The sequence below is a fragment of the Caloenas nicobarica genome, chromosome 1 (genome assembly GCF_036013445.1).
Source record: "Caloenas nicobarica isolate bCalNic1 chromosome 1, bCalNic1.hap1, whole genome shotgun sequence".
In the NCBI taxonomy this organism is placed as follows: domain Eukaryota; kingdom Metazoa; phylum Chordata; class Aves; order Columbiformes; family Columbidae; genus Caloenas; species Caloenas nicobarica.
The window spans coordinates 89561601-89581945 of NC_088245.1; the positions used below are offsets into that span (position 1 = coordinate 89561601).

At 45.9% G+C, this 20345-nt stretch overlaps 1 protein-coding gene across 5 annotated transcripts; it reads left to right on the forward strand.

Annotated features, from left to right (window-relative positions):
- The first annotated feature begins 80 nt into the window (after positions 1 to 80).
- On the forward strand, positions 81 to 19353 carry TNFRSF1A (TNF receptor superfamily member 1A). 5 transcript variants are annotated; one of them, XM_065658569.1, is made up of 10 exons: positions 81 to 160; positions 11925 to 12126; positions 12440 to 12568; positions 12878 to 13024; positions 14617 to 14698; positions 15020 to 15087; positions 15295 to 15414; positions 15764 to 15801; positions 17088 to 17247; positions 17791 to 19353. In XM_065658569.1, the coding sequence occupies exons 2-10, from the start codon at positions 11988 to 11990 to the stop codon at positions 18090 to 18092; spliced, it is 1185 nt and encodes a 394-aa protein (XP_065514641.1). In that variant the 5' UTR covers positions 81 to 160; positions 11925 to 11987; the 3' UTR covers positions 18093 to 19353. The 5 variants fall into 5 exon arrangements, with proteins under 5 accessions (XP_065514641.1, XP_065514639.1, XP_065514638.1 ...); XM_065658567.1 differs by lacking the exon at positions 81 to 160 and adding an exon at positions 206 to 1615; XM_065658566.1 differs by lacking the exon at positions 81 to 160 and adding an exon at positions 2328 to 2496.
- Positions 19354 to 20345: the final 992 nt, after the last annotated feature.

The window sequence follows — 20345 nt, forward strand, 5'->3', positions numbered from 1 at the left end:
GCGAGCGCGCCGGTCTCCGCCCCGCTTCCTCCCGTTCGGCCAATCGCCGCCGCCGGCGCTTCCCCGCCCGGCCCGGCAGCGGGCGGCGCGCAGGGGCGGCCGCTGTCACTTGGGCTCCGGGCGCTGCGTGGGTGGGCGCGCCCGCCCAGCCGCCCCTGAGGTAAACAGCGTCACGGGGGCGGCGGCGGGAGCCTTTCCCCTCAGCGGGGCCGTCCCTCACGCAGAGGGCTGGCGAGAAGCGAGAAGCCGGGAGGGCTCTGCAGGCCGGGAGTCAAGCGGCCGCGCTGCCAGCCGAGCTGCAATCCAGCGGCTGTGTGAGAGGCGGGTGGCGAGCCGGGCTCGGTCCCCGGGGTGTCACATCGCCACGGGGCCTGGCGGAACGCCGAAGGCCTGGCAGGCCGCAGGGGGACGGCGGGGAGGGAGGGAAGGTGGCGTGCCTTGCCAGTTCCGGCGCAAGCTGGGAAGTGGATGCGCGCTGGTGGGTTTGACATTCACGTAAATGTCAAATGTGCGGCGAGTTGTGAGATCGCTCTCCCCTGCCCGAGCTGCGAGAAGAGTCAAACGTGAAGGTTTGCGGGGATTCCTCTGACACTTGTGCAGTTCTAGAGAACTTTTTTTTTTCCTCTCTTTGGAAGGCTGAAGATCCATGAAGACTGAAGGGTGTGCCTCATCCAGTCATATGACAGTATGTGGTAAATCTGGAACGATCCGTTAAAAATGTGTTTTCCTCTTCCACAGAGTGTACCTATCAGTGTACGAGAATTTTTCCTTTAGGGGCTACTTCTGTATTGTCCTTGTTCAAGGCAAGGAAATGAACTACACAAAACCCGGTAAATCTTTTCCACCTCTATCCCTGGAGATGGCTGCAGCCTGATAACAAGTTATTCTTCCATTTCCTTCCCTCCTGGAACCTGCTGCTGGAGAGTCAGAGCTGTTCCAAGCCTGAAGTGCAGAAGCGAGCTATGTAGCAGCGTGGCCCTCGTTACATTGTCCTATGCACATGCCATTGCTGGCTTCCGTACAGCAGATAAGCGACTATAGTAGATGGAGTTCGTGGAGGTGTTTGGCTTCGTCTACAACAATTCTGGCAGTGTGTAGAGTGAATTGTACAAGTTCTTTGAGGGGCATCAGACACAGATTGAAGTATAGGAGGTTCCATCTGAATATGAGGAGAAACTTGTTTACTTTGAGGGGGACAGATGCCTGGAACAGGCTGCCCAGAGAGTTTGTGGAGTCTCCTTCTCTGGAGACATTCAAGACCCACCTGGACACATTCCTGTGTGATCTGCTCTGGGTGAACCTGCTTTAGCAGGTGGGTTGGACTAGGTGATCTCCAGAGGTTCCTTCCAACCCCAACCATTCTGTGATTCTTATGCACGTGAAATGGGCATGTTCTTCCAAAACAAGCCCTAGTAGCTCAATTTAATGGCTTTGGCTGTAGTACAGAGATGGTTGCAGAAAATGGGGGGGAGTGTTCCCTGTCACAAACTGGTAGCTGGAAGATCAAGTGCTGCAGTGGTTCCCATTCACGGTTCCTCCTGTTCATGATGCCTGTCTCTTGCGGTACCAAATGGCCAATTCCTGTCACCCTTAGCGGACAAGGAGGCAAGACCAGGTAACTAACACGTGCAGCTTGAGTGGGAATAGTTCTGAAAAAACATGAAGGCAAGGTCTTAATGGGCAACAAATAAAGGGGAGTTCTTTATAATTTAGCCCCTTTTTCCTTACTGTATTTTTTTAAAGACTGTCATTAGGAGCATATATTAAATGAAACAGAGCTCATGCGGAATGTTAAGTACGCTTCACTGTTACATTTGCACTGGCAATGCAGCTGGTTCATTGGAGTGTACAAGAAAATGCGTGTTTTAAACGAAAAAGAGTAGAATGGGCATGTATACTCTAAATGCGCCATTCTTTAAAATTATTGGGGCGCTGACAGGGTAGTTAAGATGCAAAGAGTTACTGTCTTACACCTACATATTTAAGTTTCACATGAACTTAACATTAAAAGTGCAGCTGACAGGTGAAACGCTCATGTCAGGAGATTTTAAGAATACAGCGAGTCTCCTTTGACTCCTTTTCCGTGTATTTTCTAGCAGTTTTAGCGACGCGATACACACCACCGGTTGGGTGGGGGTTTTTTGTTGTTTTGTGGTTTTGTTTGTTTGTTTTGGGGGTTTGTTGTTGTTGTTGTTGTTTTTTCTTGTTCAGCTTGTCCCTCTCAGTTCTGAAGCAAAACTCCGGCCGGCAGTCGGTGTGCGCCGGCGGGCGGGGCGCGGCTGCGGGCCGGGCCGCCTGCCGCTCACCGCCCTCTCTCTTGCCGCCGCCGCCGCTGGCAGGAAGTCGGAGACGGGGTCGTTTGGCTCCGCGCTGCTCCGGCCGGCGCTGGGCAGGGCTGGGGCGGCTTCGTCTGGACGCGGGGGACCCGGCCATGGGGACGTAGCGGGCCGCGGAGCCATGCGCGGCCCGGCGCTGCCCTGCAGCTCGCTGGGGACGGTAAGTCACGGCGAGGGCTTCGCCGCGCCCCGCGGGACGGGACCGTGCCCTAGCGGGGCACCGCCTCGGCCGGCGGCGGCTCCGGCCCCGCAGCGGACCGTTTCTGGGTTTCTCTCCCCGAGCTGCAACGCGGTGCCCGCCGCCCTCCTCCGCCGTCTGGCTTTTGGGCCGGGGTTCCGTTCGCCCCTCGTCGCCGCCGCAGGGCTCCGCACTGCTCCGGGTCTGCGGACAGCCCGCTTTCCGCTCCCCGGAGACTTCGGTTTGTCTGACGGCAGCCCCGTGCCGGGGCGGGGGGCGGCGGCCGCGGCGGAGACATTTTCTCCAGCGGAGGGGCGAGGTGGGCGGTGGAGGGGGAAGCTGGTGCTGGGGCGACAGGAGCTGCGACAGCTGGCCCGCCGTCACCTGGCCGCCGGCGGTATAACCGGGCTGCGGGGCCGCTGGGGCGAGGGGAGGCCGGCGGTGCTCGCTCCCTCCTTCCCTCCCCGCTTGGGCGCTGGGTTCGCCGGCGCCTTTTCCGGGATTTCTGCCCTGAGTCAGTGAGAAGGCGGCTGGATTTACAGGAATGGCGGAGGATTTCCTGGAGCCGCCAGCGCGGCCGTCAACGCTCGCCAGGCGCGGGGCTGGGCACGGGATGGGCGCGTTGCGGCTATTAAAGCACGGGAAGCTTTAGTGCTGCTCCGCGGGCATTTAAACAAAGATTAGTGGGCTGTCCCCATGCCCCAAACGATAGAATTCGTTTAAAAGCAAGTTTACTTTTGCCAGTCATCCTGCTTTAGCCTTCTTGGGTATTTTAGGTTAAGAATTTTAAGCCGTTCGTTGTAATTTTGCAGGGTGAAAAAGTTAGTTGTGAGAAAAATTTCAGAGTTCCATGAATAACCTGAGCGCTAGGGCTGAATGGCCATCCCATATCAGCAATGTGTGATAAAGCACTGATAGGGTTGATGTCATTAGCGTCACGACATGACTGTAAATTTAGGCGTACAAGTTACAAGGTCAAACTGTTTATCCCTAAATGCCTGAGCATCCTAGTGACAAATGCTTGGCTGCACTAGGCTTGTAATGTTGGGTTACCTGTTAATTTGCAGTCAAAAAGTTGTGACTGCCATACTCAAAATCACTGGAGGTTTTATGTTTTGTGCTTGGAAGCTTTTGGAAACCAGGTAATACAGTTACAGCTGTCACTGGCAAGATGACACATCTAAAACTGTGGAGTAGGAGCACTGTACACCTTTAACTGTGGATCACTTACCATCTCAGGACTTAGGTAGGATACATCAACTGCCAAGACGACCTACGTACAGATTTCAAAGCAGTTAACAAACCTGGAAAAGCATATTTTTGATTTAAGTATAGTGGTGCATGCATTTTGCTTAATTCAGATGCAGTATGTGGTATTACTGATATTATTGGCAGTAGAATGTATCAAAAGTCATTGAATTCCCCAACTTCATTATGTTGTCTTCAGCTAAATAATATGCTGCAGGAAGAGTATCCTTCAGTGGGATTTATTTTTCTTTTCAAGGACATTTTTCCCTTTCATTTCAAATTCTCAGTTACACCACACTCACTCATTACAGATTATCCTTTCTTTAAAATCATATTATTTTTTTCAGTGTTAGAATTCTCACCTTGTTGCATGCCTTTCCGTTTTCCATTTACTTTCCACATCATTCTCCATTTGCCCTCATGGCCTTTCTTATTCTCTTGATGCCTCCCTTCTAGTTTTCTGATTGTTTTGTGTTTCCTCTGATTCTTCAACATTTCCTGTAGCTTGTTTCCATATATTTTCTCTTTTTGCCTGTCCTAACCTCATTTCCACATCCTCTGTTTTTCCCTGTGCACTCCTAACCTTCACAGTAGAAAAAACAACAGCTGTCTTCACTTAGGCCAGTGTATTTTCTGTCTTGTTCAAACAAACAAAATAATAATATATGTATCTCTCATTTTAGTTTTATTTATTAAAGGCAGTTTGATTTTATGAAGAAAAAAGACAAAATAGCCACAAGGGTGCTTCTGGCATTGATTGCTTTTGAAGGTAGAGGGAGGAATTGCAATTTTGAAGTTAGAAGCTATGTTATATAAAAATAGAAAACCAAGCCACCAAGTGCATAGTAAGGAAGAACTGTTGGGCCCACCATCCTGTTTCCAGTAGTGGCCAACAGTCTACTGAGAGTTTTGGAGCAGGGCAAACATGTGACAATGAAAAATAAAAATACGTTCCTGGCTTCCAGTGATCTGCAACTGTCGGGATTCCCAAGTCAAAATGGTGTCTTTGGACCCTTGAGTGTGTTTTTTCTTCTGCTGATGGGTGTGATTGCGTTTGGAACCTGGGCACGTTTCTGGCACCCTCAGCGCTCTGGCAGGGAGTCCCACACCGCAGCTATGTGTTGGCTAAAAAGGTACTTCCCTGTATTTGTTTTCAGCCTGTCTCCTGCTTGTTTTATATGACACCTCTTAGTTCTTGCGTTGGAAGAGACAGAGAACAGCCATCCTGGTTCATCTTCTTCAGCCACCTCAGTTCACCTTCTCGGTGGCATTCATGACTTTAGAGCTCTGCTATAATATCCTCTGCTCAGTCATCTAATTTATAGATCAGTGTTTTCAATCATTCCCTAAGGCAGCCATTCTGTACCACTGATCATCCTTCTGACTTTTTTCTGTATCATATCTGGGTTAATTTATGTTCTCAGGATTTGGCACCAGCGCTACCTTATGGATTTATATATCGGCATAACAACACCTTCCATTTTGGCCTTAAATCTTTTCCTAATGATTCATAGCATGTCATTCGTTTCTGATTGCTCTGTCCAACCAGATTCATTTCACTTTTATCTGTTTATCAAACTAATTTTAATTTCTATTTTTGTTGACCGTCCACTTCTAGCCAAATGGGAAATGTCGATATCTGGGTCTGCGCCAATTTCAGTTACATGGTAATTTGAGTTCTCACAAGTAATTAGTACTGTCAGTTTGGATGCCTTTGCCTTAATTAAGTAATCCATTTTCTGTGTTAGCAGTATTATTTGGGGTAAAACTAATTTTGTCATTTAGCTCCTTCTTATCTGTTTTCTTTAACCATGACAAAGAGGTTTTGATTTTATTTGGGACAGATGTCTTGTGTTCCCTTCTGTACTCTCATTCTTGGATAGCGGAGTGCTTCCTTTGAACCCTTGGTAATACACATCTTTCTGTTGCAGCCTTGGGACCCTTACAGTGGAAAGCACATCGCAGAGCAATGTCGCTACATTTCTATATTAAAACAAGCAGGAGTCTCTCAGTTCCAATGAACAGGACTCAGAACGTGAGAATTATCTGACTCTTAACAAATTCACCTCGTGAATCACTGTCAAAGGGGCGTGAAGATGGCTGTGGCACAGCGTGGGCAGGGGCCAAGGGCTCCTACCCAGCTGAAAATCATTTTGGGATTGAAGGGGGAAGCCCCTGCTGAGCCTTCCTGCAGCTCTTGCTCTGATGGTGCTCCGGTGTGAGAGGCTGTACAGCTCCACTGTTGGAGTCAGTCCTGAACACAGGCAGGGGAACCACAGGGCTGTGGGATGTCTTTGACTCGGGACTCTGACATAGTGTTCGCCACTGTGTCTTCTGAGGAAAAATTAAAAAGTTATTTTCTGATGGTTGTGATCACCTGCTGACTTTTTCACTCTTTGCTTTATCTCTGCTAATACTAAATAAAATTTTCTAACTTGATATACAGTATATATACACACGTTTTATGATGTGAAGTTCATGATCTTTATAGATAAATGACAGATTTTCTTAATTGCATGAAAGCTATTAGCAGTTTCCTGGTTTTATTCAAGGTCTAAAATATAGCATTTCCTCCATCTGATCACCTTAAAATGGAGGATTATTTATAATAATAGGTCTTGTATCCTTTTTTTTTGACCTTCCCAGCTTTTAGTCAGCAGTGAGAAAAGCTTCCTTTAAATGTTGCTTTAATATACATTTCTCAATGTATAAAGCAGAAGTTCTGGTTTTCCGTGCATCTTTGTACAGCAAACTGAAAAAAACCACCAAACCTCGAAGAGATTTTGGAAATGGCAGAACATAAGGGTAATCTTGCACCCTGATTTCTTTAGTAACTCATTATTCTGAACTTCCAAGCTGGCTAATTTTTTATGACTCATGAAAAAGGCTTACAGATGACTGATAATGTAGATTACTTGTGGATTGGTGTGTGTCACGTTGAACTCTTAAGCAAAGGGAAGTTTCTATTAAGAAATATTTTGAGAAATTCTAATAACTTGTAATGCCCTTTATTTGCAGGTGGTTCTTTAGTTTAGAAATGGAATTTGCAAAATGGAAGTCTGTTTTGAGCGAAGCAGTTGAATAAGTTGGTGGGAAACACTTTATTACCTTATGAATATCTTAGGTGTATACAAAAAAAGGAGTAGGCCTCCTAATCTTTGGGTTTTAACAGTGCATCTAGGTTCACAGAATTGTTCTATTCTGAAATTTTAATCTTTATGCTTATGTATTAAGGAGATTTAATCTCTGGAAATTGTTAATTTGAAACTATTTTGAATGTTGGCCTCATGGTGGGGCAATGCTATTTGAATTGTTTGGAATACTAATACTTGGGCATCTGCTCCAGCAAGTGTTGCATTCCTCTGAGTTTACCTGAACAGGTGTGAGGTCTCAAGGGGACAGGAGGCACTTCCCACCTGTCTAATCCCCTGCCTTCTCACTCAGTTTGATTTCTGCGACTGGCCTTGTCCGCTCCAGACACCTCTAGGCATCCACTGGTTTTCTAGGAGAGGGGGATCTCGCTCCCAGCACAACCCCCTCCACCTTCTCTTTCCCATCATACTGTCCCACCTGTGTCTCCCTGTAACTGCTGCCTCCGCCCTTGTGCCGGAGGGTGAGGAGCCCTGCAGGCAGCAGCAGGGACACAGCTCTGCACAGGGAGGGCAGGGCACCTGACACCCAGCTGTGGCATTCCTGCTGAGTAATTCAGTATTTCCCAGCCTTTTGGACCTTGGCAGGTGATTGCACAGTAGCCCTGATGCGCTGCTCTTCCCAGCGCTGTCCCTCTGTTTCCAATACTGTACCTTCTTTCTCCTTGGCCTGAGAACAGTGCCCTCAAATGCTCCCCCTGCCCCCATCTTTCTGCTTTCTTCACTTTTATCTTTGCTGTTTCTTTCTTTTTTTTTTTTTTTTTGACTTACTGTTGCGGAGATACCACCTCACTTGCAGTTCTCTGTGCATGGTCTGGTGGGGCAGAAGCAGCAGTGAGGGTGCAAATTGTAGTGATGGCAGTAATTAAAAAATACTTGAGGTTGAAGATGGTGCAGGGGCTCGTAACTCCTGTCTCAGCTGCCAGAACTTTGCTGAGAAGAGCTTTTGGGCTTGTGTGGTGTTTTTTTTCACTGTAGCTGTCAGGCAGTAAGTGGTGGCATGAGGTATGAGAAGGAACTAGGGTTGCCTCACATATAAGGAGAATGTTGTGGGGCATATAGCTGTCACCCAGAGGGCTGGAATGATTTAAGGAAGCAGTGTTCTGGTTTTCATTTGCTGTATTTTGTTTATTTCTGCAGCAGTTCCAGAAGTAAAACCTCGAGGTTCTGCTGACTGTTTCTTTTCCTGGGCAGTCCCCGCTTACTAAAAATGTGAATCACCGGTGTGCATGATGTGGTTTGGTGGTTTGAATTATCAGTCAGCTTAGGTAATACATGCTGTCCACTTTTCTATGCAGCATTGGTTAGTAGGTACTTGGTTTTTTTGCTGGTTAGTAGAATCAGAGCATGTTGTAAATCTAATTATGGAAAATCACCTTCTTTCAGTTGTAGAAGACCTCTAAACTTTGCCTTAGTGAGTGCTAATCAATGACTTGAGGCTTCAGTGCTTGGTAAGTGGGGCTACATCTGGCTGGCAACTGGTCTCCAGCGTGTTCCTCAGGGCTCAGTTCTAGGGCCAGTCCTGTTCAATATATGTATCAATGATCTGGATGCAGGAGCTGAATGCACCATTAGCAAGTTTGCTGATGACACCAAACTGGGAGGTGCTGTTGGCTGTCTTGGGCAGCAAGAGGCCTTGCAGAGAGATCTAGATAGACTGAAGCATTGAGCTACAATTAATGGGATGAAATTTAACAAAGCCAGAAGCTGGATTTTGCACCTGGGATGGAATCATGCCGGGCACAAGTATAAGTTGGGAGAAGAGTGGCTGGAGAGCAGCCCCCAGAAAGGGATGTGGGTGCTGGTTGACAGCAGCTCAACAGGAGCCACCAGTGAGCCCTGGCAGCCCAGAGGGCAAACCCTGTCCTGGGGTGCAGCAAACGCAGCATCACCAGCCGGCCAAAAGAGGTGATTGTCCCGCTGTATCAGTGTTGGTGCCGCCTCACCTGAGTGCTGTGCGCAGCTCTGGGCCACACAATTGGAGAAGAATGTGAAGGTCCTTGAATGCATCCAGAGGAGGGCAACAAAGCTGGTGAAAGGGCTGGAAGGAATGTCCTGTGAGGAGTGGCCAAGGACTCTGGGCTTGTCTAGTTTGGAGAGAAGAAGGCTGAGGGGCGACCTCATGGCTCTGCAGCTTCCTGAGGAGGGGACGTGGAGGAGCTGCTGAGCTCTTCTCCCTGGGGTCCACTGATAAGACATGTGGGAATGGTTCAAAGCTCCCCTAGGGGAGGCTTAGACTGGGCATTAGGAAACATTTATTTACTGAGAGGGTGGTCAAACACCGGAACAGGCTTCCTAGAGAGGTGGTTGATCCCCCAAGCCAGTCTGTGTTTAAGAGGCATTTGGACAGTGCCCTTAATAACAGGCTTTAACTTGGTCAGTTCTGAAGTGGTCAGGCACTTGGACTAGATGATTCGTGTAGGTCCCTTCCAACTGAAATGTTCTATTCTAATTTCATGTATTTCCTGGATTTCATGAGATCTGTCATTGGTGTAAATCAGCATACTGCCGAATGGCTTGGGGAGCTGCTTAAGGGGGTGGTGTTTGGTTTTTTTTCTGCCATGTGAATGGTTTTTCTGGAAGGCTGAGTCTTTGGTTTGTGAGTCACTTGTGGTCTGTGACTCTCTGTTCCTCAAATTTTGATCAGTAATAATGTGTTAACTCTGGCTTGATTACACTTATAGTCATGCTTTCACTTAATTTGAAAAACTGAAAATACCTTTTCTGTTTTCTTTTGGTTTTGAAGGTGTATCTGACCAATTTTCTGTGTGTTTCTGGCTTGACCTTCGATGCTTTCCTCTGTTGTTTCCATTGCTGACTTGTCTAAGTTATGGGCTGGCTGTATATATTCCCATGTCAGGAGATTAATCATTGGCTACAGAATCAGGATTTTTTTATTTTTCCTGTCAGACCATCTGTGTGAATGATCTTTTACCCATTTTTCTGCAAGCAGTCAAACCTTGTAAGACAATCAGCTGCTGAAATGGGTTTTATTTATTACTGAGTTGTTGTTGGAGTGCTTGCATTTGTCCTGTGGTCAGCTAATTAAGTCTGAAACGATAACTATTTAAATATGTGGTTCTCTTTTTCCTGTTCACCATTTTAACATCTGGTCTGTTGAATATGGCTATGTATGACAGAGCTCTCTGAAAAATGGGGTTTTTGCTTTGTCACAGTTGCGAAGTCCTATCCTTCTTGAGGTTTTAAGTTGCTTTCATGTATATACCTTTCTCCCCCAAGGTTTTAATTTGGTGAGAGAAACAGGACAACATGGGGCTGCCATAGCCTTGTAATTTTGCATACCCTTTCTTAAGATTGCAACCGCAAAATTGGTATCAGCATTGTGGTTTACCCGTATTGGTTTACTCTGCTTTTGCTATAACTCCCCTAGCTGAAAAAGCAAAAAGAAATGGAACTCTGAAGGTGTGCTTGTACAACTGGACATCTTGCCACTTTCAATGAAGCAAGCTGTGAAGACATTACAATGTAGGGAACTTGGTGTAGTGAAACTCAAGTGTGAGATTGTATGGATGGGGCAGGGTGGTATTTATTTGCCAAAAAATGAGTTTATTTTCATGCATTCACGTGATTCGATACATAGACAACATTGGCACACGCTCTCCACGACATACTCAGAAGCACCAACACGTGTATATGCAGGTTGTGTGGCCAGGATCAGTTGTGTGCAACACATATGACAAGGGACACTGGCTGTCAAGAATTTATCACACCACTGGGGTTCTTCATGGCACTACAAACTAGTTTTTGGACGAGTCCACCATACCCTTCAGGAGTCATCAGCTGGTATGGGATGGGCCTTTGCTGTAGACACTTGCTGACTTCAGGCTCCATAAATCTTGGGCCAAGCTATTTCCTGTTTATTTATTTATTTTTACTTTTATATTTTTTTTAACCTTTTTGTTATTTTTTCCTTTTCTGAATGCACTTTTGAAGTACATGCATTAGCGTCTGTTTTTCTGTTGGGCCAACAGGCAAAGGAATCATGCTTGTGATATGCTGCAATCGTCTAGGCTGTGGTCTTACCAGAGTGTAGACCTTTTGGCCATGACATAAACAGCACATTTCTCAATTTTGCTGCTGGGAATAGTGTCCTGAAAACAATGTCCAGAGAATGCTGTTCTTCATTATTGGTACAGGCTGTTCTTTTAACCCTTTGATCTGCTGTTCCTTCTCATGTGTGTACACACACTCACACTCTCTTACAGTCATACTGCAGTCATGCCCATCTTAATATTTCTGTTGAAATTCTTGACAACAGTCATCTTCAAAACAAAAAATAGCAAGTAAATCTTAAAGGAATTAAAAAGAAAAGTAAAAAGTGCACATTTTTGTGGCAGGCTGTTCAGACTGAATGTTAACAGCTGCAGTTGTAAAGGAAGAATTTATGTTTGATGGGGAGAAGTTGAAAATCTAACTTTCCCACGTTTCTAGGGCCAGATTGCTCAGGAGGAGTTTTGGAAGCTTTTCTGTACTTTGCATGCAGTGAGATCCTCCTCTGCCTTGTTATTTCAAACTTCCCATCTGGTTTATTTGTTCAATAGAACTGCAAGTACTGGATGTATTCTCTCTGGAACTGTTTCTAGATGGGCAGTCTTACTGCCTTCTTTAATAAAAACATTCCTTTGCTCTTGAGTAACTTCCTTGCAAGCTACAGCATTTTCAAGGCATTCCATCTATAAATTGCACATCATGAAAAATACTTGCTGTATATACAACCAGTTTGTATTAATAAATAAACCATATTAATAACACAGATGGCAGGCGTGGGTTTGTTCTGTTTGTTGTTTTGTTTTGTTTTTTTCTTGGCAAATAATCCCCACACACTTTTGTCAGTGGAGGGTCCTGATATCAGAATCGGTCAAGTCAACATAACTCACTGTTATAATAAGATTTAATTGTAAGCGCTGAAGTCCACTGTGCAGTCTGCAAGGGGATATGATGTTTTCTCACCTTGTTTCTCTCCTTTATTTCCCTCTCCCTCTGTATTTACAGGTTATCCTAACATTTGTCTGCGTGTTGACGAAGGAATCTGTAGAAATTGCTCCAGTGCCATATATGCTGCAAGTCCATCAGGTACCTTTGGATGGAACAGACCCCTCAAACCCCTTGAGGAGAGAAAAGAGGCAGGTGCAGTGTCAACTAGGACAATATCTACATCCCAGAGGGACCCACTGCTGCATGAGGTGCCATGCAGGTACGTGAAATAAATACAGTAATATTAGTGACGTTCACCTTAGAGGCTTTTCCCTGTCCTGCACTCTCAAACTATCTCTGTCCTACAGCTACATCAGTGCTCCCTTCCCTTGGTAGCTGTCGCTACCTAGAGGAATTCTTAGTCCTTATCTCTTCTTCTGGGCTGTTAGTGTTCTTCACAGTGGTGAGAGGAACGATGCTCAGTCCTTACACATTCAACTCCAGAGTTTCTCTGAGGAATCAGTGACACCCATCCTCCATAAGACAACAGGTTTGCCTTCCTGTCAGAGCTCTGTTAAATGATTTTCTTGCAGGTACCTACAAGGCAAAAGACTGTGATCGTCCTGACCAGGCACCTCTCTGTCTTCAGTGTCCTAATGGCACATTCACAGCTGTTGATAACACCATGTCTAAATGCTTCCAGTGTACACACTGCCGTACACGTGAGTTATCTACCGGACCTGAGGAAAATGGGTGGTAGCGGCAAGTAGGGGGCTGGAGGGGATGGTAAGGTGAGCAAGGCAGCTTGGAAAAGTAAGCAATGGAATGGGCAGAAAGACAGTGTATGGGAAAGGATTGGGGACAGCAGGAATAAGGGTTGCCAAATTACTACAGTCTGAGACACCGTTTGCAGGCCTTTTTGGCTGTTCTCTGGGAATATTAGGGGATAACAACACCTGTCATCATAACGGTACTCTCAGATGAAGATGAGGGAAGAGATTAGGATAATCGCTTCTCCTTTTTTTCCTCAGAATTCCAGCAGATAGTAGAGACTCCTTGCAGCCCAAAGCAAGATACTGTGTGTGGCTGCCGGAAGAATAAATACCAGGTTGGCCCCTTGGATCTCTTCCAGTGTAGGAACTGCAGCTCCTGTGTCAATGGGATTATTATTGCCAACTGTGAGTATGGCATGGATATGGCACCAGTATGGACATACTGTACCAGGGTAGACATTAGCAGCCCTCTGTTTGCTTTCTGACATGCTGCAGTGCCTTGCCCTGAAGTGACTAGTTTTGGAACAACTCTTGGTTTTCCCTGCCCCCTGTCCCTAGAAAGACTGCCATTTTCTGCTTATTTTGGCATCAATCCCTGTTTTTTATCACAGCTTCTACCTTCCTTTTGTCTTTGAATAATTTCTTGGTTTTGGCTGTAGTGAGGAGCTATTTTCCACATAATTTAGGTACCTCTGTCTTGCATGTACTGAAGCAAGGTCTTCATGCTCTGGAGCAGATTTCCCCCTTGCCTGCCTTTTTTGTCTTTCCCCTGATGCTTCATTGTGTTTCCCTCATCAACTGCTGGAAGCCCTTTGAGTACAGTGGCTGAAAATACCGCTGGTCCCAGTGCCCAGCTGAACTGCTTGTCAGTCAGTTGCTGAACCACCACAGTGTACTGTGCAGTGTTTTAAAGTAAAGAGCTGCTCAAGTAATGCTGAACTGTACTCAGTGGCATTGGGCATGACCTGGGGATGGTGCAGGTGTCTGGGAGAAGTACCCATGTTAGCTGTCCCAAGCTGCCTCATCTCCAGTCAGGAATCGGAGATCTTAACCAAATGCCGCTTTGTCACCCTCCAGTTTGTCCTGTAATCCAGTTCTGTTCATGACCTTTCAATGTTCCTTACTTTGTTGTCCTCTTTTTTGCAAATTCTGCTTCTCTTGATCTTTTTCCTGTCTCTTACCCTGCTTAGCATGAGGTTTGCTGTCTCACTGGTGAATGCATTCCCTTTGGTGCTCGGTAATCTCTGTCATGGTTTCCACACTTATATCTGTCCTCAAGGGTCGTCATTGTACGTTGCTCTTGAGCAATTTCCTTCCCCCTTGGCTGATGTAGAACTGTTTTAGTCCTGTCCCTTGCTTGCTGCAGAATGCATGCTGCTTGTTCTAGTACCTTTTCCCCTCCCCTCATGCAGCATTATGTCCTTCCATCACTGTTCTTGCCTGTTCCTGTCCACACCTGTTTTACTCAGTCTCCATTCAGCAACTTGTTTAGAAGCAATAGCTCCTTCATTTCTTACCCCTTCCACTCACAGCATAGTAGATGAGAAGAGTGGATATGTGTCCCATGTCTTGAAGTGATTTCTCCCTACCCTGAACTGACTTCCTCACCAGTCTCAGCTGCTCAGGGACCACTTCTCGCTCATCTTTGCCTGACTAATGTGATTTCTCCTTCCTGTCATGCTTGAACTTGAGTGACTTTCCCCGCCTTTGTGCTGGAACTGTCATCATCCATTAGAACAATTTCAGCTGCACTCTAATTTTGGTCCCTTTCCAAGCCTCTGCAGAGGTCCTCGACCTACCAGGACAGTAGTACCCTTACTTTTTTTTATTTTTATCCTCCCCAACTCTGTCCTCAAACATAGACTGAATCCTCTTCTTCAGTAGCAGTTCCCCTGGGTCAAAGAGGGATAATCTTCCACCCATCTTGGAGTGAATTTTTCTCCTTTTGTTTTCTTCTTTGTCCAGACTATGGCAACGGTTTCTTCTTTCCTCTACAGGTTCAAAGAACAGAGACACAATTTGCAGGTGTAAGCCTCAGTTCTTCCTGTCACTTAATAATGTTTGCAAGCCTTGCAGCAGGTGAGCTTTTTTCTTTGTGTGCCCCTCCACTGAGCAGGACAGAGACCAGACACAGGCTGCACAGGGGGAGGGAAATTTTTCTCAAGGCTTTGTCCATCTTGATGTAACTTTACAACATTCTGCCTTTCTGAGGTGATTGGGTCTTCCTCTGTGCCACGCTGGCCTTCTTGTAGGCGTCAGCCCACTAAGAACCCAAAGTCACTAGCCACACTGCAATCCTCTGCTTTTCAGGCTCATCTTGACTGGTTTGTTACTTTGGATTGTTGCAAATGGCTTATGTGTCATTTCATGCATGCTCACCTCTCTGATTTGCTCTTTCAGCTGCAATGGAGAAGAATGTTTGCAGTGTCATAGCCCAGTGACTACCTCACCGACTTCGTCTGGGCCGAGTGAGTACTGGCGGAACTGAGGGACAGTGGAATCTTTTTCAGTGTGGGCTTTTGTTCTGTTAATGCCTTTTATAAAGTGTTATTTTTCTCTACTTTCTCAAACCATTTTTCTTTTTCTACCTACCATTTGCATGCCTTCACTTGCTGTTCTTCCTCTGGCACCTACTTCTTTCTTTCTCAGTCATTTGCCGTCTCTCTTTTGTCCAGATGGGAGCCTTATCCTTGGCATCATCGTTGCAATATTTGGAGTTATCTCTGTCCTGTACATTGTAAATAAAGTAGTGAAGCTGGTCCGGGAAAATGGGATAACATCTTTCTACTCCTGTGGTGAGTACAGCAGCATGTGCAGTGATACTAATTGGGATAGACATCGTTCTCTGTGCATTTGTGTATGCACACACATGAGGGGGGAAAAAGTGGGATCTCATTACCCTGCTTTGCTGCAAGACCAGAGGAACATGAGAATTTGACAGCTAACCTTATTGGTGCAGTTCTAGCAACTCTGCATCCATGCCCATAGCTGTGACTGGAAGTGCATGTGAGCTCATTGCTGGGACATGTGCATTTTGCTGTAAAACCTTTTTGAGGGTAGGATTGTGAATAGCTGCTTTCCTGTTTTCTCTGGGATGAGGGGAAGTGAAAATAATTTCTGCTTTCTTTTTTCTTTTCTTTAAAGTTGCTTTGCCGCAGACAACCAAGGAGCCAGTATCTGAGGTGAGCCAGATGATGGGTAGAAGTGCTTTTCTTTCGCTTTCAACTAACATTAGCCTGGGATCCAGACTAACATTTTTTCCCTGTGGGCTGTTTTCAAGCCTTGTCTTTTGAAATGAGCTGAGTAATAGGGCTATTTAATTCAGAAGTGCTAGTGAGGCTGCACCTCGAATCCTCTGTTCAGTTTTGAGCCCCTTGCTACAAGAAAGACATTGAGGTGCTGGAGAGAGTTCAGAGAAGGGCAATGAAGCTGGTGAAGGGTCTGGAGCACAAGTCTTATGAGGAGCAGCTGAGGGAACTGGGGCTGTTTAGCCTGGAGAAAAGGAGGCTGAGGGGAGACCCTTATCACCCTCTACAACTACCTGAAAGGAGGTTGTAGCATGGAGGGTGTTGGTCTCTTCTCCCAAGTAGCAAGGGATAGGACAAGAGGAAATGGCCTCAAGTTGCGCCAGGGGAGGTTTAGATTGGATATTAGTAAAAAAATTATTCACAGAAAGGGTTGTGAAGCATTGGAACAGGCTGCCCAGGGAAGTGGTTGAGGCACCCTCCCTGGAGGTGTTTAAAATATGCATAGATGAGGTTCTTAGGGACATGGTTTAGTGCCAGTGTTAGGTTAATAGTTAATCTTGATGATCTTGAGGGTCTCTTCCAACCAAAATGATTCTATGAAGTCTTGTCCTGTAGAGGGTGGAGCCATTAACATGTTATTTCCCCTTTTCTAGGGGATGCTTTTCAAACGCCTGGCTTTTTGCTCTTCCTGAATGCATTTTTTTCAGTTATATGGTCCTTAATCCTCTTGTCTATATATGCCCCAAGCTTGGAGGGTTTAACTAATTTTACTACACTTCAGATCTTGACCCACAAGCCTCTCAGTGCTGCTTCAGTGTTCTCTCAGGTCCAGTGTTTTTCTGCAATTTAGAGGGCCCAAGCAGCAGTTGAGGTTGGAGTTTCCACAGCCTTACAGAGAAGGCTGACAGGAAAGATGGCATGTGGAGCTTCTAGAATGGTGGTGATTTCAGGTCCCAGCCTTACTTGATTTTGTAAATAAATATTTTTTTCCAGACTACCTTTTTTGATGCCAAAAGAGAGTTAAAAACCTTGGGTTCTGCTGGAAAGAGATGTTTGGTGCCTTCTGCTCAAACAAAGCATGTGAGAAAAATTAAAACCTCAGGACCTGCTCCCCACCTACCTTGAATAAATTTTAATTTATAAAGGTAGTGGTTCCTTGCAGGAAACAGGTGTATTGTGCTGCTGTGGGTGATTGTGGACTAAGAAAACATGTCTTTCAGGTTGAGGTAAAAAGAAGTGAAATTTCCATCCTTCTTCCTGAGCCCCAGAAGGAAACAGAATTATTAGTGAATGCAGCACCACTACCTGCACCTCTGCCGCAGAGTTCACATGAGTTACCGGACTGTGTCAGACCTGCCAGGAAGACACAGCTTCCAGACAGTAAGTGAAACTCCCACCGTCCTTCCCTCTTTGCTCGGGCAGACGAGAACATGATTATGCAGACATGGCTTGGAGGACGCTGGACAGACTTTAGCTGGTGTACATGACCTGTGTGTATGCTTCATGTACAGCCCAGTACAAGGGCAGAAGCATGCCCAGAGCCTGTGAGCCTGTATATGTTAAACATCTGTCCAAGGACTTGCTGTTGTCCCTTTTCCCTACCAGCAAAATGGATTTTTATATGAGGTGACATGCTGCCTCTGGGATGGTGGCCTAGAGCATTCTTTTTGCAGGAACATGTGGCAGCAAGGCCCTAAGTGTGTGTGCTCAGCTCTGCTCATAACCTTATCACAAGAGCATATGGAGGCATTCCTATTGCTTTTTGAGGGATAAGGGCAAGTCTGGACATGACAGCCTGTGTGGCTACTCTGTAGAAGACTTGACAGGAGGGGGCAATGCATGATCCCAAGGCACCATCCAGCCATGGATTATTTGCATTCTCCTTGAGACTCCTGGTTCTCATACTTTATTCTCTTTTTGCAGACCCTGCTATTCTCTACACTGTGGTGGATTATGTACCGCCATCTCGGTGGAAGGAGTTTGTGAGGCGTCTGGGTCTGAGCGACCACGATCTAGAGCGAATTGAGATGGAGCATCGGCGTTTACGAGATGCCCAGTATGAAATGCTTAGACTGTGGAAACTGCAGATGGGCCATGCTGCAACTGTGGAGAACATCAGCTGTGTTCTCAACCAAATGGAGCTGAGTGGCTGCAGTGAAGCTATTCAAGAGGCTTTGCTAAACCAGAACTCTCTTCAGCCTTGCAGCCTCCACAGCCATCTTTAATCTATTTCTGCTTTAGTTGCCCTTGCTACGACCGTTAAGAGGGGATCATAACTCCCTTCCTTCCCTGTCTTCCCATACCTCCCTAATCTTTCTAACACTCCTCAACTGGTTTTGTTGGAGGCAGCAGCAGGTGATGCTGAAGGAAGGCTGAGGTTTGCTTCTCAGCTACCACATAGTTCAACACCTTTAAGCTAAGACAGAACTCTGCAACAACTCCTTTCCCAAGAAGGGAAAGCATCTCCTAAAGGAAGAGATGTGGACTCTGACCAAGATGAAAACAGGAGCTCAGAGTGACTTGATAGATCAGCTGCTTTACAGACAAGTTGTTGCTGAAACGGGTGCTACACTCACCATGTAGTGGGTAAACTTGTAGGGTGACTTGGTTAAGCTGGCTGTTCAGATGGTAAAGTACTCGCTCGCTTTTTGCAGATCTATTTTTCTGCAAGATCAGACAGTTGAACTGGCTCACATTGCAGCCCTTTGATTGCGAAGTCTGACTCAAGGGAAGTGGGAGGAGGATGTGCCTATTTCTGGGAGCAGGAGAGGATTGCCTCCTTTCGGTATCAACTAGTTGTTGCTGTGGCAAAAGAAAGAGGTGGCTGTCTGAGAAACAGGTCGTTATCCTTTCCGCACCCCCATTTCCCTCAGGGTGAGTAGGAATAAGGATTCTGAGCCAGTGAGTCAGATAAGAGGGTTGGTGCTTTTTTTTTTTCCTTTGAGTTTTTTTTTCTGTACCTGAAACCCGTGTAAGATAGCATTAACAAAACACCTGCCTGTATGTTTGTCCAAGTGCAGAGGGGAAAGGAATGCATGTGTCTGTCTGGGTGAGAAGGTACCTGTGTTTACCGAGTAGCATGAGCACCTCTGCAAATCTGCGCTTGCACACATCCGTAGGCTTGTGTCTACCTGCTAATCTATCTCTGAACGATTCGCTGAATCTGATCTAACTGCAAATGGGACTGTGTATGTGTACATATATAAATATATTTTTTAGCAACTGTTGAATAATTTCACACTACTTCCTGGACTGCATTCTGTGATTGCTACTTGGGTGTGAGAGCGTTCGGTACCATCTCCAGGCTCTTGCCAGCACTTTCTCACAGGTATTACCCTGGGTGAAGCAGAAGTAGCAAAAATCAATTTGCCTGCACCAGGTGCAGGTTATCCACACACTTGTAATGTGGATTTTTACTTTAGCCTCTCATCCCTTGACCACAGAGAAACTTCCTATTGTAAATACACTAAATGCTCCAAATTAAAACTCATATTTTTACCTTTGCCTCTGTTCTGGTTTTGTCCATATCACCTTCTCTTCTGTCACTGTGGGTGGGGGCAGAAAAGGGAGTAACTTCCAGAAGTGGCAAGAGTAGGTTGCGAGAGTGGGTGGCTTGATGGTCTGATGAATTTGTTTTTGTTTTTTTAAAACCCAAGTTTTATGAACTTTTGTATGTAAAGCTTAGCTGCCCCCAAGTAACAGGAAGCTGGCTGAGGGCAGGAAGTAGGATTGAAATTAAATCCAGTTGTAGATTTTCTCAGATATTCAAGAGTCAGAGGATGCTAGCATATTTAAAGTGAATTTTTAAACAACATACAATGAGTCACTTTGGTTTGTATTTGGCTTTTTAAAGACAAAAATATATTCAAATAAAAGAATAATAATAGATTATAATTTAATACTAACCTTACAGAGGCACGTTTTTGTCTGAAGAACCAAAGTACTGTATAAAGGCAGAGAGGACCATTCCTACTCTGCCTATAAGAAGACTTGAAACTTCAGAGTCCAAGTTCACAACAGTCAGTGACAAAGCCAGGAACTGAATCACAGAATGGTTGGGGTTGGAAGGGACCTCTGGAGATCATCTCGTCCAACCCACCTGCTAAAGCAGGTTCACCCAGAGCAGATCACACAGGAATGTGTCTGAGTGGGTTTTGAATGTCTCCAGAGAAGGAGACTCCACAACCTCTCTGGTCAGCCTGTTCCAGCGATCTGTCACCCTCAAAGTAAAGAAGTTTCTCCTCATATTCAGATGGAACCTCCTGTGCTTCAGTCTGTGCCCATTGCCCCTCATCCTATTGTTGGGCACCACTGAAAGGAGTCTGGTCCCATCCTCTTGACATCCACCCTTGAGATACTATAAGCATTGATAAGATCCCCTCTCAGCCTTCTCCAGGCTGAACAGACCCAGCTCTCTCAGTCTCTCCTCATAAGAAAGGTCAGTTTTAATGCCCAGTTTGAGCCTTTGTTTTGCTATG

Coding starts and splice junctions, on each gene's coding strand:
- TNFRSF1A (XM_065658566.1), top strand. CDS start 2,458: ATGCGCGGCCCGGCGCTGCCCTGCAGCTCGCTGGGGACG. Junction 2,497..11,924: donor CCTGCAGCTCGCTGGGGACG/GTAAGTCACGGC, acceptor CTGTATTTACAG/GTTATCCTAACATTTGTCTG. Junction 15,802..17,087: donor CCAAGGAGCCAGTATCTGAG/GTGAGCCAGATG, acceptor CATGTCTTTCAG/GTTGAGGTAAAAAGAAGTGA.